The sequence below is a fragment of the Scleropages formosus genome, chromosome 7, assembly GCF_900964775.1.
Source record: "Scleropages formosus chromosome 7, fSclFor1.1, whole genome shotgun sequence".
Classification (NCBI taxonomy): Eukaryota; Metazoa; Chordata; class Actinopteri; order Osteoglossiformes; family Osteoglossidae; genus Scleropages; species Scleropages formosus.
Window position 1 is genome coordinate 16,464,356 of NC_041812.1, and position 25,412 is coordinate 16,489,767.

General features: G+C 45.8%; 1 protein-coding gene across 19 annotated transcripts in view; it reads left to right on the top strand.

Moving 5' to 3' along the window:
* Nucleotides 1-24,844, top strand: part of LOC108926595 (myocyte-specific enhancer factor 2A-like) — a 94,803-nt gene extending 69,959 nt beyond the window's left edge. For 6 of the 19 annotated variants that reach the window (XM_029253393.1, XM_029253397.1, XM_029253394.1 and 3 more), the window contains 9 exons: nucleotides 2,631-2,741; nucleotides 2,830-2,964; nucleotides 4,462-4,654; nucleotides 9,883-9,975; nucleotides 15,426-15,610; nucleotides 17,715-17,738; nucleotides 20,483-20,654; nucleotides 20,746-20,872; nucleotides 20,989-24,844. In XM_029253393.1, coding sequence (XP_029109226.1) covers nucleotides 2,631-2,741; nucleotides 2,830-2,964; nucleotides 4,462-4,654; nucleotides 9,883-9,975; nucleotides 15,426-15,610; nucleotides 17,715-17,738; nucleotides 20,483-20,654; nucleotides 20,746-20,872; nucleotides 20,989-21,316 — 1,368 coding nt within the window. In that variant the 3' untranslated portion in view covers nucleotides 21,317-24,844. Of the gene's footprint in view, nucleotides 1-2,630; nucleotides 2,763-2,829; nucleotides 2,965-4,461; nucleotides 4,655-9,882; nucleotides 9,976-15,425; nucleotides 15,611-17,714; nucleotides 17,739-20,482; nucleotides 20,655-20,745; nucleotides 20,873-20,988 lie in introns of all 19 variants that reach the window. The other 13 variants (XM_029253398.1, XM_029253402.1, XM_029253399.1 and 10 more) reach the window with 13 other exon arrangements.
* Nucleotides 24,845-25,412: the final 568 nt, after the last annotated feature.

Below are 25,412 nucleotides of genomic sequence, written 5' to 3' on the forward strand. Positions count from 1 at the left end.
TTTCACGGGGAATTTATGCTATGTGCGTAAGGAGTGCGTGCCTAGGTATGTTACGGTTACATTGACGGGCAACAGTGGAGCCTCCTGTGACCAGAACACACGTTTTTATGAGCGCACTTTGTATTGTAGAGAAAGGAGAATGTAAAGGGACCGCAGACCTGTTAAGAAGGCCGTAGGATTCTTTGGATTTGAACGCCCTTTTTGCATAGCATAAAATAAATTGAATAGTAAGTGCTTTCAGTCAGGTTTTCTGTGATCTCTTACAGATGTGCTTTGCGCTTCTCCGCCCTCCTTGACGTTCTCGGTAGTTGTCTGCAGTTGCCCCCGGCTTCCCGGCCGGCGGCGGTGGGACTTTGGGGTCTGGGCAGCGGTGGCCGCATTTGGGTGCCTCTCGCCGGCCACACCCTGCCCCGCCCCTCCTGACCACGGCATCCACGTGGGTAATGAGCAGTTTGGCCCTTAAATTGGTAGTTCCACCTCGGTCTGTCGAGCTCTGGCACGGAGACGCGCATCTCCGCGCCAAACAAGGGGGTTGTCAGGACCCAAAGCGAAGACAACACTCAGTAAACAGGAAACAACCCACAGAGGCGTTTTCACAGAATGAGACAGAAAAGTACACCAGAGCAAATTTCCGTGCATCTGAAAATATACAAAAAGCCCACATGGACTTGCACTTATTACCATGGAGGGATTTTTTTTTTTTTTCTTTGCTTGGATGAAATCCGCTTGAAATTTCTGTTGAAATGGGGTCATCAAGTGATCATGTTTTTTGTTGACGCACCGTAGCGTTGCCATTAGATCCCTTTATCTTCCGAGAAAGCCCTTCCACAAATTCCGCAGAAGTGTTACAAGCTGTGCCGTACTTTTAAAAATCGGGCTTCATCGTCGAAATTGATTCAGCATTTTGCGCGCGAGTACGCCGTGTAATAAAACACTGACATTAACCCAGTGGACGTTTTGCTATTCAAATGAGGTTCCTTTCTGTAACTTTCAAATTCGCTGTGCTTATTGCTCAGGGAAGGCTAGGATAATATGACTGATTTGTATCGTAAAGCGTTCGCAGCAGTTGCTTCACGGGCACAACTGCCATGGAGAGAGGAACTGAGCGACCCATGTAGAAATGAATATCTAGGAATGCGTGACACTCTGGAGGAAGACGGTGGTTAGAGATAAGTTCGGTACCCTTTGCTTTCTGCGGTCTCGAACACAGACTTTAAAGACGGAGCGATGAAGGGAGCACGCTGACAGACCGGTGCTCGCCGTTCAGCTCCCTGCAGTGTATGTACAGTAGGGAACATTGCTGTGTGCTTCCTGTGTATTCCCCAGGCTCATGATGAATTAACTCCTGCTACACACTCCGCTCTCACCACATTCTGCTCTCTGGATACAACAGTGCTTTCTGGATCCATGTCACCCCCAGGAAAACACACACACATCGTCGGAACCGCTTGTCCCATACGGGGTCGCGGGGAGCCGGAGCCTAACCCGTCAACACAGGGCGTAAGGCCGGAGGGGGAGGGGACGCACCCAGGACGGGACGCCGGTCCGTCGCAAAGCACCCCAAACGGGACTCGAACCCCAGACCCACCGGAGAGCAGGACCCGGTCCAACCCGCTGCACCGCCGCGCCCCCCTCCCCAGGAAAACACTTTTGCCCAAATACAATAGTGTGTTTTTGCATGATGCGTGATGTTTCTAAGACCTTTGTCTCGCAGCTGTTCTGAACTGACCTTAGAGATATTTACAGTGCCGTTTTCTGGGGTTTCTCCAGCCAAGTGGCTTTGGGGCAGTGAAGACAGTATAGAAATTCCCATTGCAGTGCACACTTGTTATGGAGAAGCATAGGAGTTAAATCGGTCCCACTTTCAATTCCTGCGAGTGGTCCGAAGCTAAACGTTTTCCTTCTTTTAGCTTCTCTTTTGTGCATCTGTTTCAGAGGCTGCGTTATTGAGAGCTGTGTTTACTCACAATTAAACACTGGTTAATAACAATTTTTTAGCCTAGAATTTAGAAGAACAATTAATTTTAATTTTAATAATCTTTATTCAATTGACATCCTTATGCAAGGAGAACTAATGTTTGATTATTTTTTCTATCAGAGAAGAAGCAGTTTTTATTCAGAGAAGATCGTTTCTCACATTTTACTCAGTTTTACCCGTTCTACCCAGGTACATTTGCTTTTCACATTTAATCATTTAGCAGACACTTTTCTCCAAATCCACGTACGTCTCGGAGAGTTCATTCCAGCAATCCAAAGAGTGCATTATATCAACAGAAGGAGATATTTGGATGCAGACGGTTGCAAAAAGATTCTTGAGTACAGTCAGTTTGTCTCGAACCACCAATCAAACCAGTACGCATTACACATTACATACACACTTGCGTGTAGAATTTTTTTAAAGCTTTTTTTAATGGTGTTAAAGTGCATTTTCTTTACAGGCGCTGAGCTGCGGAAACGTTTCTAACTGTATCCTACAGGATGGGAGCGTGCTATTCACTCTTACATGCAAATTTTTTTTTTCCTAGGTGTAGGAGGTGGACAAGCAGGTGAACTCCGCAACCCGGAAACAATGTCAAAGTGTTCCTTTGCTTAGGGAGTGCAAATGTGTGAATCCTCCAATTTTATTTCAGAAATTAAGAAACAAGGGCCACAGTGACTGTGCCAGCCCAGATCCCGACGACTATTTTGGGCACAGCCCCATCGTGGACGATCGTTTCGGCAAACTAGGCGACGAGAGTGATGTAATGTTCAAGCGCTGCGGTGTAAGTACCAGCCTCCCTCCTGGCCTTTTTGTGTTCATGCCCTGTTTTATGTTGATGTTCACCACAGGCGCTAAACAAGAAGGAACACAGAGGCTGTGATAGCCCGGACCCCGATGCCTCGTATGTCCTCACCCCTCACACAGAAGAAAAGTATAAAAAAATTAATGAGGAGTTTGATAATATGATGCGAAATCATAAAATCGTAAGTAACTGCAATGTTTTTGCTTGGTTTTGTGGCAGCAAAACCAGTTTACTTTTTTGGGTTCTCTCTTTTCTGTATTTTTTTTTTTTTTTTACCCACCCATTGTCTGGCCAAAACTATAAGTGAACACGGATCGCTCAGCAGTAAACTTTTTTTTTTTTTTTTTTGGTGAATTTGAAATGAATTTGTTTCCTATACTTCTTGTTTTTGCAGCTTTAATTCTTTTACATCGTGATAAGATCACGTTGTGAGGATAACCCAAAAACCATTGCTACGATTGTGCTGTTTTTCATTAATTCGGCACCACGAAACCCTTTGCTCAATCGGTCCTGCTCTGGCAGCGTACATAATAAGTGATGCTGCGGCTCATTCGACCGCGGTGTGGTGGTGAAGGAGTGCAAATTAAGCAGATCTGCGAGGACCACGTGCGGTCTGCGGCCCGAGGAAAGACCCCTCACTAAAGTACATTCCCGTAAGGTGCTCACCTAGGGTCCTTCCCTTCTATCCCGCCACTTGCCCGACCCGCCACAGTCACAAGTGGAACCCGGCGGGATTCCCTGCACTCCTGTGAGGGGCCACTGTGGCGCTCACGGTGTATCATCGGGACCGCAGCCCTGCTCAGAGCTTCTGCCCCACACAATGGTGATCTTATTGCGGTTCGAGTGGTGCTGCTGCTCATTTGAACTCTGAGACTACTGCCTCGTTCTGCCATTAACATATTAATGACATCATTAATTACCTCACTTTGCTGCTCAAGAATGTATTGATCTCACAAGCACCAACCACTCTGCCTCAGGCCTTGTGTAGTCAGCACTGGTGCAGCAATGACCGTGGTAATGAGCATCCACTTTAAAACTAGAGCAGGCCTACAGCAGGCCTGGCCATGAATTACACCACGTTGTTTGAAATAAATTTTTATAGGTAATATCTGAAAGGGGGGGGGGGGGGGGGATGCATAAAAGCAGTGCTGACTATTACAAGCCGACACCGATCACTTGTTAGCAGGCTCTGCACCAGCCTGCATGGCTAAAGCTGTTCATGACTCAAGTTGAGTTCAAAAAGGGGAAACAGTGGAGACGGAAGACTCTCTAGGTCAGGAGTCGACTCCTCCTGATTTCACTGTGGTGTCTCTGCAGTTGTTTGGGCTGAGGATTTGGTGTGGTTCGAGTGAACGCGAAGATTTCCTGTGCCACGGTCGCAGCTCTCTCAGAGAATTCCCACCAGTGTGTCTGTTGCGATGGGTATGGCCCTGTAATCCAAGAGCCATCTCCTTCTCTACTTGCATTTTTCTGTGGAATTTCGTGGCTCTCTCTTCTGAGACTACATCGTGAAGCTGATGTCTGATTGCAGCATGGTTGTAGTGCGGTCTTACTGCCGCTACCTGGGAATGCTCTGTGACTGTGTGACCCTTGTGGTATTGGTGGCTGTTGCTGGTTTCCAATACTCAGACCACTAATATCCTGTGTGTCTCCCTGTGTTCCCTCGCCCCGGTCGCAGCCCGCCGCTCTGCCCCAGCAGAACTTCTCTATGCACGTGGCAGTGCCCGTCACCAACCCTGGGGGGCTCCCCTACAGCCCTGCGTCAGCCCCGCTCACCGATGGTGGGATGCTGTCTCCTCCCCCAGGATCCATGCACCGCAGCGTGGGGTCCCCCGGAGCCCCTCAGCGGCCCCCGAGCACGGACGGCGCAGGTCAGTGTGAACCGGAACGGAAGAGGTTCTGACATGCAGGGAAAGTTTTAGCGAAAAGTTGCTTTTGTGTACAGAGGATGACCCGGCACTAGGCAAATGATATAAAGAGATCATTGCACATTTTTCTTTATTATTGGATTTCATATCTGTGTTTTGCGTGCTAGTGTTTCGCTGCTCCCTCCGTCATTAAAAAAGAAGGCCAGAGTGTAGAAGCAGAAAGTTTTGCCATTCGATTGTAAAGCAGCTTGTATTCCTTTAAAGTGTTCCCCCACACCTCTGTTTTCGGTTGTGAAATGACTCTCGCAGTTCACACCTTCAGAAGACCCTGTGCCCGTCCAGCCAATGTTAGCTGCATGAGTAATAATGCAACTGGAGTGCTTGTGGTTTTGTGCTGCAACCTCTGCTCTCGGGTGGTCTGTCATACTTGGCCACAGTGCTAGATTCTTTAAGTGGCCTCATCGAGACAAAAAGTGTTTCCTGCCATATGCACTGGCCGTAGACCATCCCGCCTCTGTCTGCTTGTTGTTGTTGTTGTTGTTGTTGCTGCTGCTGCTGCTGGTTTTTCATGTTACTTACCTGTCATCTGTTTACCTACAAAGTTCATAAGAAACAGACATTTACATTTATTCATTTAGCACGTGTTTCTCCAAAAGCGACGTAAATGTTTGACAAGAATATAAATAATACATGCATTATACTGTATATAACAGAAGAAGAGATTTGAATGCAGGCGTGTGATTCTTGACTATTGTCAATTTGTTTCATCCCAGCGTGTGAAACGGTGTACATTTCACACGTGATGTCATACAGGTTTATCCATTATTCAACAAATATTATTAAACCTAAACACACCTTTATCATGCAAACAGGAGACCACGGGGGAAGTGAGTCTCGAGTGTTGAGACCCTTCTTAAATGTAGAGAGGGATTCAGCAGTTCTGAGTGAGAGAGGGAGGTCATTTCACCACATCAGAACCAGAAACCTTTGTGGTTTTTATTTCGGATTTTTTCAGGGTGGGAGTAACAAGTGGGCAGAGGTGGAGGAGCGAAGCAGTCTGTTTGGGGCGTAGATTCAATGGTTTTTGAAGACCTCATAGAGCAGGGATCACATCTGTCGATGGCTGTGTAGGTCATAAGCAGAGTGTTGAATTTGGTACGGGCAGCTGCAGGAAGCCAATGGAGAAAGATGATGTGAGGGGATACTTGGGAACTCAGACACCGGGTTTTATATGAACTGGTACTAGACCAAGATGATAAGAATGGGAAAGCCTCTGTCTCTGGGTATCGCACTGGCTTCTGCTCAACTTTGTCCCAATGAAATGCCAATAACTGAGGGGGTGAAATGTTGAAATAAAACTCCTCAATGCTCTGTTTTAAGGAAATGTGTACATGTTGAAACAAATCATGAAGCATAATGGAAAATGACACGCAGATGAAATTCAGTGGTTCTCTTGCTCTCTTCTGTTGTGATGCTACAGAATTCTGTGGCACAAGATCATCATTCATCTGCCAGAGCGTTCCCATGCATCTGCCTTCCAAGTCTCTCAGTCTGATTGTAGCCTAAGAGAGTCAAAGATCTGTACTCTGATTTCTACAGAACCTGATAACTCCCTACATCGCACCTAAGAGCAGCACCACTCTTCTTCACCTCCGGCTTCTTGGTCGTCCCACTCGCAAGGGGTCCAGAATCAAAAGTTCACAGGTTCTCTGGTTTGGTGCTGAGGTAGAGAAAGAAACATCTCTTTCTCTCAGAACTGCTGAATCCCTTGCAGCATTCTAAAAGGGTCTCAGAAACATCTCTTTCAGGCCCAGTTTTCTCCTGATCTCTTAACAGCTTCGTAAATTGGCATCACACCATTTTTCACCATCACCTTAGCATTTCCTATCAGTTCTATAGCAGCTGCTTGTGCAGTGTGGGCCAGCAAAAACGGTGCTGTTGGACAAGCACTGAAAACACTGACTGTCCTTCGGCAATCGCATGTCTGCATCTAAAGCCCTTTGCATGTTGTGAAATGCGCTTAGCTCTCCGAGTTGTACGCTGCTTTGGAGAAAAGCATCTGTTAAATGGAAAAATGTAAATGAAAGTGTTTCAGCATTCAGCTTCAGTGCTATAAAGATGAAAGATTATGTCCATGGAAATACGGTGTTAGGTGTCTTGTTTTCATGTAATGAAACAGTATGTAGCGTTAGAGTAAGTGAATTAACATCTCTACAATTGGACCGCCAACTTTTGAGTTTAAGTGCATTTAACTGCCAGTGTGTGGCCTTTTGAGTTAAATATTAATTACTACAGAGTATGGTATGTACTAATTGAGAGAGCGATTGCCTTGCTTATCTGCAGTAATTGCTTTTTTTTTTAAAAAAAAAAAAAAAAAGCAAAAGCATTTGCTTGCAAGTGGAAGGCATGAAACTGTGGTGCATGTCTGTCTTTTGCAAAGTACACACATGGTTTCCTCACGTCACCATTTCTAACCACAGCAAGGTCAAAGGCAAAGTTTGCACGTTTATCTGTTTCGCTTTAATTAGATGGTAAAGATGGTACTGATTATCAGACACCATTTATTTATCGTCACGTACTAACAGGTAATTGCCATTGTATTGCTTCATTTTCGTGACGAACATCTAGAAATAGGTAAATTGCAGCCGAACTACTTTTACGGGAAATAATTTCTAAATTACTTAAAATCATATTAAACAAGGTAATCATAATGCATTTACATTGATTCATTTTGCGTTTTTTTCTAAAGCCACTTATAATTCAGAGGGCACTAACGTCCATTCAACAACACAGAGCTCACAATCTTTAAAAAAAGGTCTGTTTGAAAAAAACTAATGGTAAATCATTTATTAAATTGTGCCCAGCAGGTAATCTGCATTCTTTTGCTCAGGTTTTTAGTTCTTAAATTCTCATTTTACAAAGATAACTTTTGCTGCACCCATAGCATGGATCCAGATTTTAACAAATGTCTACAAGGGTAAAATATTTGAAAGCACCAAAAGTGCTTGGCCATTTGAAAATGAAAACATATATTAGTTCCTAAATTGTTGCAGTACTTCATCCCCCCCCCCCCAATTTGCGAGTCAGTTCAGGTTTATGGTGAAACAATTCAGAGTTTGGTAGTATGTCAGGGTTCTACGATGGCCTCTGTGCCACTCATACATAAATGCCTTTGTCTTGATGCCTGCTGATGGAGTCGAAGTAAATTGGAGCTTCTCTCCCTCTGTGTGTCTAGTTGAATGTCACAACATCTGATGGGTGTCTGTCCATTTGGACTGAACGCTCGTTGGCTCCCAGATTCCCTTTGTGTTGCATAATCATGAGCATCGTCCAGCGGTGCTTCGTGGGAAAGGAGAGAGTGACGGTGACCAGTTGATTTGTGGGAAGGTGCCTTGAAGGAGTGAGATCATCTGACCTGCTTGTAAAGCAAGATGAATTACATTAATTGATAGACCTGTCCCAAAAAGGATTGTGGAATTTACACTTTAAGGGAATTGAGATCTGGGCAGGAACCCTGACAATGCCTATTTAGAACTCATAATGTGCAGTGTGGTTTAACCTTAAGTGGCTTGGTGGTCTCGTATTGTCTGCAGTATGAGTTCTACTTCCATGTCTGTTGTTACTTAGTTCTGACGTGAGGTTTACCGGACAGCAGAGCCATGGGCTACTTCTGCTTTTTGCCCTTTTATTGTAGTAACCGTATAGAAGATGGTGGAAGCCGCTCACGCCCGTGCTGTGCTGCTGGTGTACTCACGCAATAACCCCGCCAAGATCACCCCAATATTGCGTGCCGTGACTTCCAGCTCCACAATAACAGATACCACTGTTACGTGCAAAATTTGTACACCGCCTTACTTGTGCCTTGCCATAGATGACAGAACATACCATTGGACAAGCTACATTGTTAGTTCTTATTACAGTGAGTGGAAAAAATCCAAAATAAATCTTTGGCCTGTACGTAGTTCTATGGCAAAAGAGGCAAGGAGTGGCGCGTTAAGTCCATTGTAACTCTATTGCAGTTTTTTTAAATTCCTCTACATATAGGTGAAATACGGAAGTTTCGATCCATAATTGAAAAGCTTAGTTATTGGTTGTGGATGCGTTTGACAAGTCATTCTCTTTACTCAGTCTTCACGCTCATGTTAGTATTGCCCAGGCTTCAGAAAACATTTCTAACCCCTATTTTGTTTATGTGGGCATGGAAGACTTCATGAGGAAAAATTTACAGCCAGTTCAGGTTGTCCCACATTGTTTAGTGAGTAAATGCAGTGTTTCCTTTAAGTCTGGTTTCTGCCCCCCCCCCCCCCCCCCGCCCCGGGTCTCTTGTAGACATTTCCTTCCCTCAATTGACAGGTGCATCTGTTTACCGAGCCTCAATTCAGACCTTATAAGGGCCGAGGGAGCTTGTAAAGAGGCCTAACCCTGCAGAACTCTAAGCATGTCGGCCACAGTGTCCCTCCAAGCCCTTTATACACAATGGCTGGACAGCCTGGCATTACTGCTGTGTGTCTTGTGAACGGCAGCGGCAGGTGTGTTAGAACTGGGAGCAAACCAGATGGACGTCAGCACCACACGCACACACACACACGCACACACACATCCACACCCACCCTTACCTCTACAGACTGTCCGTGTGTTTGACACCATCAGTTACCGTTCTGGAGAAATGGAGATGCTTTTGGGTACCACTCCTTGTACTGTTTTGCTTACTTTTTCACTCTTGTTTCCTTTATATATTTTACTCCTTAAAATCTCCACTGGTGCTTGTGAAGCAAGGAGAAACTCCATCGCAAATTCAACAAAAATGCATTTCCATATTATTATGTCTTTTCTCTAGAGATGGACAAGATATGAACAAAATGTTTCTCTTATTCAGTGTTTTGTGAATAGCTGTCATTTATCAATGGTTTTAAAAATGTTAAAAGGAAAAAGTGTTTTTCCCCAAAGATAGTTATTCCAGTGATGTACTTTGTTTTAAAGTGACCCGACCTATTTGCAGGTAAGCAGACGGAGCGACTTGACCCGCTTTGTAGCCTGTTGATAAAATTCATTATTTTCATGTCTGCTCAGCAAACTTGTTTACCCCTTGCTGACCGTTGAGCTGTGTAACAGTAACGCTTGGCCCAAATAGTGAAGATGGGTTAATTTTAGCAGTAATAAAGGGGCTTGCTATTTTTTTGTGTTCCCATGTTTTTGCTCGAAGCAACAAGATAAATGAGCTTATCTTGCAGACCCTGACAGTGTGATATGTAGCAGAACAGTTTCAGCAGACCTGCTGGACCTTGTGGGGTGTTCCCTCACAGACATCCCTGGAGCAAGGCCAGGTACTGGGGCAACAGCAAGGTGGAGGTGGGATGAGATGCGATGGCTTGTCTCTGCCATGACTGCTTCTTCATCGCCTCTTCATCACTGTCATCTCCTCTCTTTTTTGTTGTCATCTTTTCTCATCCTGAATGCCATCTTCCCTTCTCCTCGCTGTCATCTTTCCTAACCATTTTTAATATTCGCTAACCTTCGCTACTGCCTTCTTCTGTCCTCTTGTCAATTTCCCTCATCCCAGCTGCCATCTTCCCTCACCTTCACTGTCATCTGCTTTCTTCTTCACTGTCATCATCCCTAATTTTGTCATCTGCCCTAATTATCACTGCCATCTTCCCTCACCCTTGCTGTCATTTTCCCTTATCCCGTCTTTCGTCCTCCTTCATCTTCTCTGCCATCTTCTCTGTCTGCATGTTTATCTGATAACGAATGCTCCAACTGCACGTCTGCTCAGCTGACTTGATGCCATCTGTCCTCATTTCTGAAGCAGATGCCCAGGGGCGTGATGTGTGCTGACAGTCTCCAGTCTCGGTCTCGCGGAGACCTTGCGAATGCCAAAATGCCAAAGCACTGCAGAGCCTTGGGCTTAAGCAAGTGGGGGACTCTGCCAATACACAGGGCTTGGATGACATCTTCTTCCTCTCAGCTTTTTCATCTCACCCTGGGCAGCTTTAAAATACTCGAGGACCATTTATAACGCCTGCGTATCTGTGGCATTTAGTTTGGTTTGGGTAGATGCAGCTTTTTTTTTTTTTTAAAACGGCTAATGTCTGTTTTGACATAGCATGGCCTGTCATGAGCGTGTAAAACTAAAACCAGTGTTTATATTACCACTTGTTTGTAGTTGGGGAATTTTATGGAAACCTTTGGTTCTGTCTTTAATTTTATCAAGGGTTTGGTGATTAATTGGTAATCGCATGCAGTGATGAGTTCTTATAATAACAGTAGTAATAACTGTTCCTATGCACCCGTAGACATAATATGCAGTATTATTTTTATTATTATTGTATATTACACCTTATACATCCTGCATTACAGATTATACATTATTACTGTTGGATCCGTTGGACCGCTTGTTGTTTTTAGTTCTGTGCATTTTCACATCTGAATCGGTCAGCAGCATTTCTACAGCTGGATTTCCGCAGCTGCGACAGCTTAGATAAAGTGTCTCGTTTAGGGTATAACGGCAGCATTGTCATGTCCTGCCCTGAGGCCCGGAGCCCATCGAGCCACATCTCACCGCTCTCATACTGAGGCTTCCCGTGCTGTGTGGCGTTGTGAATGAAAGATTGCTGGGACGCTGGGAAAAGAAAGCACTTGTGAATGTTCCCTTTGTTATGCAATGGGCTTGCATGCTGAGCGCACATTTCCTCATTAATATTGAAGAGCTGCAGGCCCTTGAAGAGCAATTACAACAGCTATTTATACCACAAAAGCGGGCTATTTTAGGGCAGGTTGTTCATCCGGTTAGGGATAACATGGCAGGAATTCTCCACATGGCCACAATGTTTGGGAAATGTTTGTGCTTCGTGGATCGAAACTCAGATTCCTGAGCGCTCCCCGGCACACTCTATATCATATTTACTTCCATTCCAGTGACGAAGCCAAGAAAAATATGAACATGGCTTCTTGGCACAACAAGTTTGCGCTTTGCTCAAGTTGTTCCATCTTACGTTTCCTCAGCGAAAGCAGTGCTAGCTTTTGAAGAACCCATTTTGAATCCATTAATTAAGTCCATTAGAAAGTTCTATCTTTTTTTTTTTTTTTTTTTTTTTTATTATTATTATTAACGAGGAAACGCTGAATTTAAAATCATCGCCGTGTTTTTGCTCTTGCAAATTTGGTGCCAGTAATGGAATCTTGATCAAAGCAGTACCATTTCAAGATTTGCGACAGACTGCAGCAAAAAGCCTTTTTTGTTATTAACAGAAGTGTTCTTGTTTTACGAGAACAAAATGTCTGTGTTGTAAAGGCACTTTATTACGCAACGCAGTTCCAAAAGAGCTCTTAATTATTTACAACTGTCTTTTTTAATGGCAGACTCATCTTTATGGACTCGTCTCGGTCAGCAACGGCAGGAGTCTTCAGAAAAGATAGAGAGTCACGTCGTGGGCCTCGGCGGGAAAGGCCGTGCGTTTGCGCAGCGAGCGGGGTTAGGGTCCGGTGCGTGTGGCCGTCGTACAAGGTAAGCTTGTCAGAAATGATCAGTATTTCGTGATGCGAGCGTGCGCTCGGAGGGCACGGCCCGCACGCTGAAGAAAGAGTCGCACGTTGTACGTCCTTCTCCTGAGCCGCCGTCTTCCCGCTTGGCCGTTCACATTTTCGTTGAATTGTCACCGGCTCGAGGGACCGATTCGAGCGGCTCTGCGGCGCATCCTGCAGCAAAGACACCGATCTCCTGCTTTCGGTTTGCACCGCTTCCACGGCGTGACATCGTGGCCCCCCGGGCATTATCAGCTCTCTGTTGCTGAGCCTCTTACAGTAATGTTAAGCTTTAACTCCTGCCCGCCAGCAGCCCACCCAGCCCATCTCTCACCCCCCTTAGTCTGCCCCCCAGGTTCAGTCCCTCTTTTCTTGTGTAACACTTTCCTACAGATGCTATTTCCACGATAAAATCGAAACAAAGCACCCCTTGATGTCCCGCTATTTGTTTCGAGGAGGTAGTTACCTTTAATATTTTGACTACGTTTTTAAGATGCGGATGTTATTGCAGCTGTAATTGTTAGTATTTAATGAAATTTAATGCGCTCTCCTTCGTACTTTTAGAAGAGTATGGGAGCTAATTTTGCAGACCCTTTTTGGGCCTTTATGGCTATTGTGGTTGAGTAGAAATAACTGCAAAAACTGTTACGCCGTTCTTCGTTTCATACTCCGCAGTACTCGTTGAAACGGTGTCAAATTTAAGGATGTTGATTCTAAACTGCAGTATATGATGACCACAGTAAAATTAACCGAAGAAGTAAATTGAGATGGATGCCCTGTTGAAAAGGAAATATTAAATAGCTGAGGTTGTTTTCCGATTCTTACGTTGCAATAAGCTGAAATTTCAGCGGCCTCCCTTACTGACCTCAAAATCTGAGCAAGAGTGAGGTGTCTGCAAATTTCGGTCTTCTAATGTTTTGTACATTTGAATGGAAAACCGGGAGTACGTAGCATATTTATATTTATGGGTTGTAAGGATTGTGAAATGTTACGTAGTTCCATGTATTGATTTCCTCTTTTTTTTTTTTTGTTTGTTTTTGAGAACATACCACATGTATAAAAGCTAGGTAATGAAATTCCTTATTCTGTTATTTCTTAGAGGGAGAAATCTCAATTTGTTGTTCACATTATGATACAGTGATAGTTATATACACACACTTGGGCACACACTGTACCTAAATAAAATACACACACACACATTTTCAGAACCGCTTGTCCCATACGGGGTTGTGGGAAACGGAGCCTAACCCGGCAACTGAGGGCATAAGGCCAGAGGAGGAGGGGACACACCCAGGACGGCACACCAGTCCGTCGCAAGGCACCCCAAGCGGGACTCGAACCCCAGACCCACCCGAGAGCAGGACCCGGTCCAACCCACTGCACCCCCTTCTCTAAATAAAATATTTTGAAAAATTCAATTTGGACATTTAAAGATTCAGTATGTCACTTACTATGACTTTCCCACATGCAGCCCTCAGTCCAGTTCAAAATAGTGACTGTTGCGGTTGTGACCACAAGAAGTAATAGAATTTGTCATAGATTGTTGTGCAGCCTTTTTTTTTTTTTTTTTTTTTTTTGAAAGCATAGAAGAAATGTATGTTGTAACATGAAGATGGAATTCAAGCGTGAAGTGTTAACTGACTGGTAACAAGTGAACACCACAGTAAAAGCCCTAATTATTCTCTTTTGTTAATGATGCATTTCCCGGAAACTAAAACCGGTGTCAAATTCCTGTGTTTATGTGTAGAAATACCATGTGGACCTTTGTGTCTCAGTAGTTCCTTATTGTTGCAGACTGCTCTACTGCTCACCGTAAAGGAAGCTCAAACAATGTGAGTTAACAGATGTTACTATGGCAGCTGGTACCGACTCTGCCCGCGTCGACCGGAGTCACATCAGGGTGTGTGACAAGCCCATTAACACATAGGCATGAGGGCTTGCAGTGAGCTCACAGGATATAATCTCACCAAGGACTGACAGAGGAGCCCTCGGCCACTCAAACACTCGATCCGCACATTCTGGCTCCTGGAAATTCAATGCCAAATCTGTCTCGGGAGGGTATCGAACCCGCAAGGGGTCCACGGCGTCCTCTTTGCCCTCTTTGCAAGTCTACACGTACAAAGACGCAGCTGAACACCCGCTCGCTCGTGGCGTCGTAGGCGACATTTCACTTCTCCATCTTTTACCTGTAAAAATAACGTACGCTGCTTTTGAATGGGGCCCGTACTATTGTCGCTTTTACTTTGACGCCTGCTTTAATCATTGCGTTCTGAACTGTTTAAATTGAACACTATATATATATAAAGTATATTTTATTTCTATAAAATTTTTCTTAGCATTAACTGAACAAACACTTGAAAATTTTGTCTATAGATCCTTGGCGGTGCATCATTAAGTGCGCATTGTCTCAGCAGGGTTCTTTTTTCTGTAACAAGATGTGTAACCATGGATGTGCATGTCTTTGGAGTGACCACTCGGTAGAGATAGTGTTCGGCGTTCGCGTGTCTCATTCCGAAAAGCAGCTCAGCAAACGGTATCGCCAAGCTCACATGAACAGAATTCTCAGTTCATGGTAATTTCTTCAGTTCTGAGAATTTTACATTCCTGCTTCTCTGCTTCATCCCGCTGTCAGTAATGCACAGATTTCTTTCGAGTAATTCACTCTGGTCGCTGCCAGACTTTGCAGCGCTGTCGGAAAAGTGTGTGTTCACATGCCGTCTCGTTGCCTTTGAGATTAAAGGTGTAGGTGTGCTCTGATGACACACTGTGGACAAATGCGTAGAGCCGAGAAACGCCGTTTAATTTGCCGGTTTTCTACCCCCGTCTCTCCCGAGGTTAATGCTATATTTAAATTTACTTGATCAATTCTAATATAAATAAGCCTCGCGTATCTGAATCACACGCGGATGAAACAAAAATTCAAATACAAACTAGCACAATTAGACACCAGCAATAGCTTCTAATGGTCACAAAGGTTTTCTAATAGAGTTTGAAACTAATAGAATAGAAAAATAGAAATATAGGAATTCAGGTGCAAGGTACAGGGTTCAGCTGTTACAGGATACAGCTGTAGAATGAGAGCTATAGCTTTCAAAGACCACAAAACTCTGGACAGTGAGAGTGCGTTGTGCCGGCTGCTGTGTAATAAAATAACCCAGATGCTGCTGTTGTGCTGTGTGTGTCTTGAGACACAGGCCGCAGTACTCGGCTGGTTCCTAATGGAAGCTCTCCTTTCTTGCATGCGTGTCTGCAGGGAATGGCTTTGTCAACCCGCGAGGCTCCCCTGGAATCCTGGGTAACCCCAGCGGCAACGGCTTGGGGAAGAACATGGCGGCCAAATCTCCACCACCTCCCGGGGGGAACCAGGGAATGGGCGGCCGCAAGCCGGACCTGCGGGTGGTCATCCCGCCATCCAGCAAGGGCATGATGCCCCCACTGGTGAGTGCTCCCGGCTTGGAGGTGATCCAACTGTGAAGGAGCGACCAGGGGCTCGCCATGACACAGCGATGATAAGTGGTCTGGGTTTGCTGCACCGTAAATCTACGTTGTGACGCGTAGCACTTTCTGAACAAAAGAAATCAGAACACTTTGGACACATGCAAATCCCCCACCTTTCCTCCAGAACTCATAACGTGCCAACTTTTGTTGTATCGCACACTTTTTATTCTCGTTTAGTTGTTTAGAAGGTATATCATCCTTATGCGTCCGTCTCGGAGGACATTGTCCTTGTTAACTAGGACAAACATAGACACATACTTTCTCTGAAGGATGTGCTGCGAACCACCCTCTGCTTTCATCTCTACTTCAGGATTCATCGGGTAAAGTAATAAAGTTAGAAGAGTCATAGTTGTCTGATTGAACTGGCATGGCCAGTAGGTTCCAAGCAGGCCCCTGGTAGCCCTTGTGGACGGACTGGCGGTTTGACCCAGGGTTGAAGCTCAGGTTCTCTCAAGGAAGCACACATTTGCAGCTTTTGAACAAAAAGTGTCACTTTCAGAATATTATTTGTGTGTCACAGTAAGTTCTAGCTCCTCTTACTTTGTCCAATGTTCCTTTAATCCTCAGCTAAGTTTGGTCTGCTCTTTGGCAAGAACCTGGATGTGTTGCATTTCAGGTGTTGCTAATATACCACATCTAAAATGATTTTTTTTAAAGACTCGAGTTTCCTGCAGATCATAGGAGATAGGGATATCTTCAGGAGCCAGGTGTTTTCATGTCCACTTACTCGCACAGAAATTTTTCTCTAATTGTTATGAAGCTGAAATGGCTCTGACCGCATTGAGCACCTGAGGCTTTTTTGAGACATCGGTTCATGTCATCAACACCTTTAAACGATGCCAAGACTACTCCTGTGTAGCATTAGAAATGACAGAACGAACGTGTAAAAATTCCTGGAGTTACCTGGGTGACGACCGAAGGCCTGTTACTTTTCATCAGGCAGATACAGAGTTCAGCAAAACGAATGGAAGTCTAAAGCCAAATTTGTGTGTGACATCAGAGTAAGAAAAGTACTGTACTGCAGTTGATTGTATGAGCTCATACCGCTTAATGAAAAAACATACATGCCAGTGAAAATAAGGCACTGGGGAGTTTCAAACATGACATCAGCGAAGGCACCTGACATTGCAGAGGTCCTCATTAGCTCCCATGGGTAATGAATGAATCATGTTTCGCTCTCAGGCCCAAGTAAGGGCTTGTGGAAGGACTCCAGTGAGGGCCGGATCTGGCCTTTGGCACCACTTTCACGCGTGTGAGCCCATCCACCGCATACAGGTATTGGAACAGCCGCAGCCCCGTGTCACACTGACCCGCTGGAGAGAAGCGAGCAGGCTTCTGTCTGGTGTTTTCCGCTAGAGCCAGTCCGTTACCCGGCTTGAGTGTGTGCTGTACTCACACCTGTCCCTGTACCCACGCAGTCCTGATGCGTGGCTTCACGTATGTCGTGAGACTGTGTGTGCAAGCAAAGCCCCCCGCCCCGATGCCAACATTTCAATTACCCTAAGTGGTGTCCCTTAAATGAACAGCAAAGCCCAGAGATTAATTGCATTGCTGGACGGACTGTCGCACATACTGACTAAAGTGCAGAGACGAGAAGGTTAAGTATGTTTACATGGTAAGGGCAGGTATACTCTTCTGTTTCTCGTCCACGCTGCCTCCCTTCCGTACCGGCGCGTGCAGCTCTGGCATGCGGTCCCGTGGCACAGCAACTCGGATACCTTTTTTTCGAGCGGACCCCTAATTTGTGCGACCTGCAATGAACGTTAAGTAAATCTCTTCGGCGCAGCGTTGAACTTTCAGTCACGTCATCGAAAATCCATGTCACGGTATGAAGTAATTTTTACGTCAAAGTGTATAGTCCCACTGCATCTGCTGCATGTGATTCAGTTTCCCTCGGAAAGTAATAAGAGCGGCACAGATCGCCGGTACTTAATCCATTTTAGCGTAAGAAGAGATGGAACCTCTCGCTCCTGTAGTTGGTGTGGAAGAGTGACCTGACCTTGGTAACGGTGCTGTCTTCTCTTCTTATTCCCGTTGAGAGCAGTCAGAGGAGGAAGAAATGGATCTGGTGAGTGTGCAGTTTTGCCTGAAAATAGTTTCTAAGGTTGTAAAAGGCACAAACACAAAGCATTGCTCGAGGCACCAAAGTAGGGCATGACCCAGGACCATTCGAGTGCCCCGGCCTGGCCGGTCTATCCGAAGGCTCGGCGGGCTTCGGCCGCTCAGCTCAGCGGCGACTTCATTTGGGCCACGGAGGTTACCTGCGGTCCTGGCGGTGCATGCGAACCCGCTGGCCTGTTTCAATAGAGCCACGCTGCCCTTCCACAGCTCCATGTCCCAACCACCCGACCATCACTGCAGCGTTGCTCGGAATGCATGTGATTTGTTGCCGCCCGATCGTACATATGTATTTACTTCCTAACAGAATACTCGATGCTTGCACTGAACAGAAAGAATGCTGCTGGTGTAGCTCTGGTGTAGCTCATGTCCTCCACAATAGCCCTGAAAAGGGGTGAGTATTTTTACTGGCTGACCAGAATGTTCACTGGTTACAGCTGTATGAAACAAAATGTTCTGTGCACCAGTTGTGTTTACTGTGGAAACTGGATTCCTTCAATTATGGTGGAGGCTCAAACGGTCTGTTGTCAGGGCCCCAAGCAGAAGCTTTCCTCCTTCACAGGCGTGGCTGCAAAGCCTTGCATCGCTGACCCGCAAATATCTCACTTGTATACAAATGTACGTGTTTAAGGAGCGCGGCACATTTTACTTTGGGTTCCTCTAAGGACTGCAGTATTGCAGTTGCCTGGAGTTCCTGGAAAATCACCACAAAGAAGTTTTATTTCTCCTTTTTTCGCTCTTTTATTCATTTCTCAAAATGAAGCCTATGACCTCATCCACAATGATGTCATCCACAGGAAGTGGTCTGAGTGATTTCATCTGGCCAAATAAGCGCAGCAAACCACAGGCAGACGTTTGCGTGGAAACGGAACAGAACAGAGAACTGTCAGATAGCGAAGCGGAACCGCTACACCGGACCGAAAGAAATTAAAATGAGCAGGTTTTCAGACGCTGTGATGGTTAAGGATGCACAGCTGCAACTTGAGGGCTGGATGCTCAAATCCAGGGAGGGGGACGCTTCTGTTAAACTGCTGCAATAAAATATCCGGCGTGACAGCTGGAAGTCGCTTGCCGTAAAAGTTCCGGCTCAAGAACGACATAATTAATATGTTCGGTAGTACAGGGCGCAACGATCAAAGAAGCGTCAGGAACAGCAGCAGCCCCAGCAGTGCGGAGCAGGAGCGGAAGTGAAGTGCCCTTGCGAGCCCGCCTGCTGCCTCGGTGTCTCCACCCAAGTGCCGGTGGAAGAGCTGTGGCCCCCGCTTGCCTGTGGCCCTTGGTTTCAGTGTTGCCCTATGCAGCCCGCAGAGGATTGAGGGTGATCGTCATGCCCGCTCCCATCTCTCGGTGCGGGTCACCGCTGCACGTTCCAGACCAGGTCCGAGGAGATTAAAGTCTTCCTTTTTTTCCTGGAACGCATTTGGAACAAATGTTTTAGGAAAACTGTCGTTGTTAGTTCAGTCAACATTAGCAGGATATTGTTGTTTCACTGGTTGCTTTGAGTTTAATCATGAGGTTCAGGCGCTGTAGATTAGAACCCTTCCACATGGGTGCGTTCTACAAGTGGGCCCGTCCACACCTGCACGCGTGGATTCGACGGGAGCACAGCTGGTCCAGAACCTGTGCTGCGGCCTGCAGCAGATGCATGTTCTCACTGCATGCTGCACAGCTGAGGGCTATTCACTGCACTGGTTTACACCGTCCTGCTTTAGGGCACCTGGAAGGTTGGCGGGGGAGTCCGAGGAAGGGCGTCCTGACACCATGCAAATGATGCGCTTCTGAAAGGGTCGTGTAGCTCTGCAGCTTCGCATGGGATGGGCAGAGGTTCGATCCTCACGACTGCCGTGCTACTTCTAGAAACGTCAGCGACTAACCTTCGAGAGGCGACTTAACACTCTTCGTATGGTCTTCCTGGACCATTAGTGGCACTCGGTGTCTCGGGAAATGCCGCAGTTGCAGCAGCTCATAGCACCGCGCTACACCGAACCAGTGCCCGTGACAAAAGCAGAAAGATGGGCCGTTATTCACCCAGAGTGTGAAAACCGGATTGTCGCAATCCATATTGAATTGTGTTTTATAATCCAGCTTTAATCACGGGCTGCCGAAATTTCTCTGCAAACCACATCCTATGGAATACAGTGCTCATTTAATGGAAACATTATTTATGTAAGATAAAAAAAAAAACTGTGTTTATCTGTCTGCCAGAATTCTTCATTTTCACTTTCATCTTCAAAGAGAGGCGTCAGTGCCGCTTTAGAATGATTTCCTGTAATGGAGCTGCAGCGCCCCTTGGTGGCAATGGCGAGAACTGCAGTTGTGGTACTGCAATGTGCTCAGTGCCATTGCTCACCTACATGTACATGTACATTTATTTCATTAGCAGACACTTTTCTCCAAAGCGACGTACGTCTCACGGAAAATACAATGCGCGCATTGCATTAGCAGAAAGAGAGACTCGGATGCAGAAGCATCACCTCGTAAACGAGCGTGCTTCTTCATGTAGTTCACCCAGACAGTCAAAGCAAATGGTAGATTCAAACATTTTTCCCGAAGTATCTGCCGAGGCTTTATTCCTCTAGTTTATCTCCGAATGCGGTTATGTTTAGTATTAGCGCGTCACACAGTCACTGTCATTGTGGCGCTTCGTAAAGCTTAAGACATGCTCACAAGCTCACGAGAGTGTTGCTTACACAGGTGCTTCCACCACTTCGGCGTACTACTCTGTGCTCCTGTTTACAGAACACCCAGAGGATCAGCAGCTCCCAGTCGAACCAGCCCCTCGCTACTCCTGTGGTTTCAGTGACCACCCCCAGCCTAGCGCCCCAGGGCCTGGTCTACTCTGCAATGCCCACAGCCTACAACACCGGTAAGGACGAAGCTCCGCCTCACTGTCCGATCGGCACGCGTGCCAAGCCTCCGCCTGCGCGAGTCACCCGCGGCTTTTCTTTACGTTTCAGAGTACTCTCTGAGTGGCGCCGAGCTCTCCTCCATGCAGGGCTTTAGCTCACCCGGGGGCCTCTCTCTGGGCTCTGTGTCCACGTGGCAGCAGCACCAGTTGGGCCAGGCTGCGCTCAGCTCGTTGGTGTGAGTACCCCTCCCCGTGTCTATAAATGACGAGAAACCTGCATGTGGTTTTCGAAGTGCCGGCAGAGCAACCACGCTGCGGCCTTTACCATCAAGCACCCTTCTGTCCTCTGCAGGGGTGGCACTCACCTGACTCAGGCTTCCGGCCTCTCGGTCAACACCAACCAGAGCATCAGCATCAAGTCGGAACCCATCTCGCCTCCGCGAGACCGCGTGGCGCCAGGGGGCTTCTCGCAGCAGGCCCCCGCCCCCTCCCGCCAAGACATGGGCCGCTCGCCCGTCGACAGCCTGAGCTCGTCCTGCAGCTCTTACGACGGCAGCGACCGCGAGGACCCTCGCGCCGAGTTCCACTCCCCACTGGGGCTGGGCAGACCTCCAGCTGGGGGCGAGGGACGGGAGAGCCCCTCTGTTAAGCGCATGCGCATGGACACCTGGGTGACATAGAGCGGAACGCGGCACACCCCGGTCCCAAGGCTGACCTGTTTCTGAAGGGGTCAGGGTGGAGCTGGGCCAAAGGGCCAGCTCTACTTTTTATCATACAGTTGTTTTATTATTATTATGATTATGATTATTATTATTATTATTATTTAACTTTATTTCATTTCATAGAACAATGTAGAACAATGGCAGAGGAAATGAAATATTTCAGGACATATCAAAATGTCAGGTTTCAGAAGAAAGACGGAAATGTTATACTGAATAATTAAAATAAGGTAGTCAATCAAAATGTATCAGGTACTTGATGCAAATTTGTTTCCGCAGCGTGACGATTCACGACAGATGGATAGAAGCAGGTCAGACAGCTGTACTCACTCGTTCAGTCTGGCACTCGAACTCTGTTTTCTGTTGCGTCTCTGAGTTTGGAACAGTTAGAGAAAGCGAACGCTGACTCCGCGGTGCACACCCCCCCCCCCCCGCTGGCCATTTCTACTATGGAGCACATGTTCAGAGTCTAGTGACCTCACATGTTGTACCGTTTTTTAACGTATTGTTTTTACTTATTACGTGTTGAAAATCAGCCATTTTAGAACATGTGTTTCATAGATGTACTGGAAGACAGAAGCCATCGCTCAGGTCAGCGTGAAAGTGCAGGTGGAACTGACCACTTTGGGGACAGGCCTGAAGGTACACTTTTACTGACCCTGAAAGAGCAGAGCAAAAATTGAAGGTTGTGCCCGGTGTCGTCAGCAGAATAAATTCAACTCATGGAATCTACACAAAAATAAAGCATTACAAAAAATAAAAATAAAAAAAAATAATAATATATTAACTTATATTTGAAAATATGACTGAAAGTGAATTATTTGTACTAAAGCACCCTTGGTAAAAAGTGGAGGCATTTTATAAACTTGTAGATTTTACCCCATGTGTTTTATTAAATAAAATCATATGTGGTCGTAACATTAAATATGCAGAAGCAGAACAATGATGACCAGTAGGATTATTTATGTAAGCCAAAGTTGAATGTTAATTATTTTTGACTTGGGATTTAAGTTTTTAACGAAGTTCTGCCTAAAATGAGTTTTATTTGAGGTTGTTTATCATCAATTTGTTTTATTACACACAACAAAACGACATGTACGAAAGACCTCGAAAAAAGCCATGAATAGTTGCTGTTCTGTTTATAAATTCAAATTTGAGCCAAACTTTTTGTTTTGTATATAGCAACTTTTAATATATATATATATATATATATATATCTCAATCACCTTTGGTGTAAGTACTTCTGTATTGTACCTTCACCAGATTTAAGAAAAGAAAGTATATTTTTGTGGGTTACCGCCAAGTTTACATGGCGAAGTCCTTCAGTAGAACATTCACTGGTTAATAGTTACTATTTTGTTTAAATGCTGTACTTTCTTCAAAGCCGAATTAATATCGTAAATAACCCTTTCGAGGGTAGTTTAAAAGTCGTGCCCCCTTTAATGGTAGTGAATTGAATATTTGTCAGTAAGCAGTTGAAAAAAGCGCGCTGTACGAGGTCGAGGAAGCTCCGCTGTGTCGCTGTGGACAAGGAGGACAAATGTAGTCGTTCGAGGACGCCGTTGACGCCGTTGACGTTGTCGTTGACGCCGGCGTCCTGCGGTTTAAAAACTGGCCCGGAGATGCCCCATTGGAAGAATTTACATCGGCGGTTGAGCCGTTGCCACCCCTGCGCTTGAACGAGAAACGTCCGAAACGTCCGTCATTGCAGAAGGTTCGGTGCCGCACGCGACGCAAAAGGCCGACCGTTCCCGTTAATACGCCGTTACTTGTGCAGTAATGCTGTTGGACGAGATGGTCGAAACCGAGCATGGCGCGAAAGCTGCTTCGTCGTAGCGCCACGCAGTGCGGGAGCACCCTCGCGAAGTCCGAGGGGTATCGCGCCCCGTCACCCGTCGGAAACATTTGAGCCGGGGGCGCTCCGCGGTCTAACTGCTGCGGCGTCCGCCTCTCCGACTCTCGAGCGGGGAAAGGCCGCTCGCTCGGTGTGCTTTCCCCGCCCGCGTGCCGCACTGTCCGCGTGAGGTTTGCGTCAAGGGCGCGCTTCCTTTGCGCTCGCCATGCGTTTGCTCGCGCGTCCCTCGTGCCGCGGCAATCTATGCAGCCTCCGTCCCCATCCCCCGAGGCTGGAGGACGCTCGGGCCTCTGCTCTCTCTATCAGACACACACCTTAGCGTTTAAGAGGGCGCGTCCACATGGCACTCCTTTTCGAACGTGACTGTTAATGCCTTGCCCTTAACTCGTTTTTCTGGCTGCGACAGCGCAGGGCTGATCTGGGTAAAACAACAAGTAAATTGCATTGCGCACTAAAGTAACACTAATCCCTGCCTTAGTGTGGCTCGCCTGATGGCTGCGCTTGATGCGCCGTCGGTACTTGTGTTGTGCATGTGTCAATCGAGCATAATTCCCCGTTTTTTGCGGTAAACATTTTCCGGCAGCTCAGTTCACAGTTACACTCTCGGCCCTACAGAAGTGTATCAGGAGCCGCATCTTTATTAACCGGAGCCGGAAACTTCTGCGTCACTTGGATTCCATCTGTGCATAGTAATAAATGATTTTTTTTTTTTTAATTTTTTTTTTTTTGCACTTAATCCCCATTTAATTATACAAGGAATCGCCCGGATAATTGTTTTAAATATACACAATATTTAGAATGAACACCAGTCTTTATGCAGTTAGAATCCAGCAATAACAGATTTTACGGCTGTCGGAAATTCATTGATGCAACAGCGGCAAAGCAGGTAAATAAGAGCCTTTTTTTAAGCCGCGTTTTTTGAGGACGACCCTCTGCCAAAGGATTTTTGGTGTTTTCATCTGAAACATTGAGCACACAGTGATCTACAGACATTTGGGATTACCCTCTGATCCACTCGTATTTTTGGCAATTTCTCAAATCTGTGAAGACTCCAAATCTCCTCTGCCAGTCCCTTACATTTCCTTACAATGTTGTATGCACACGAGAAATATGTAGTAAATATAAGGAGATATATATATGCTATTTAAACACTCCTTGGGTCTCTTTGCTATTTTTGAAAATCAGAGATGCACTAACTGTGGAATGTGAATGAAAGGGACATGAGAGAACAAAAAACAAAACAAAAAAAAAAACTTTGTAGAAACCTTCACTTTGCTGTGCAACAATACACTGCTTTGCGTTTTGGCTTTTCTAAACAAAACTATGTATTGGTAATTGTTTGTAGGTAATAGTTCACTTAAGAAGCTGTTTGCGGTTTGGGAGCTCAGACCGTTTGGCGGCACAAGCTGGACTTTGTTGCCATGAATGAAACAAAATGTTTCGAGATTGAGGAAAAAAAAAAAAAAATTAAGTTAATCTGCATTTTATTTCCTTGAATGTGTTGTTTAACCTTCATTATACAATAAATATTCTAGTGAACTTTTTATCGAATGACTAAAATATTATGATAGAGATTGTTGTACAAATTTGTATTCTGCATTCACTAAAGTAAAGTTCTTGGCTTTTACTGTGTATTATAGACTCTCTCTCTTTCTCCCCCCCCCCCAATGTAGTAGCAGTTACTCATAGTAGTAACTGTTTTAACGGGACTGCAATTCACCAGCACTCGAAAGTGGAGCCAACTCAATTTCCGTCCTTCTGTTTTTAATAAATACAAACGCTTTCTAAAGACAGTGTAAATTACGCCGGTGAACGCAAACGTCGACATGCTGTAAGTGCAGGTGACACGAAGCGCTAGAGTCGACGGTGAATCTGATGTTCGGAGAAGGCCCGCTTACCTTTGTGCTTTCACCGGTGTAATTTCACTCATGTTTCCCTGTTATAACAGCTGGCTGTTTTAACGGCATCCGTTAAGGTTAAGTACCTTGCTGAAAGACACAGCTTGCTGGGAAAGTTAACCACTCAGTAACATTTAGTTTGCAAGTCTGGGTCCTGCACTTCCAGATACCAAAAACAGGTGGGATGGGTAAAGATGAAGGAAAAATAGTCATTGTGGTATGTTACTGATGTCCCTGAAACATTGTATTTAACTTCACATGGCATACATGTTGATGTATCATAGCGATCCAGTAAATTTCAGAA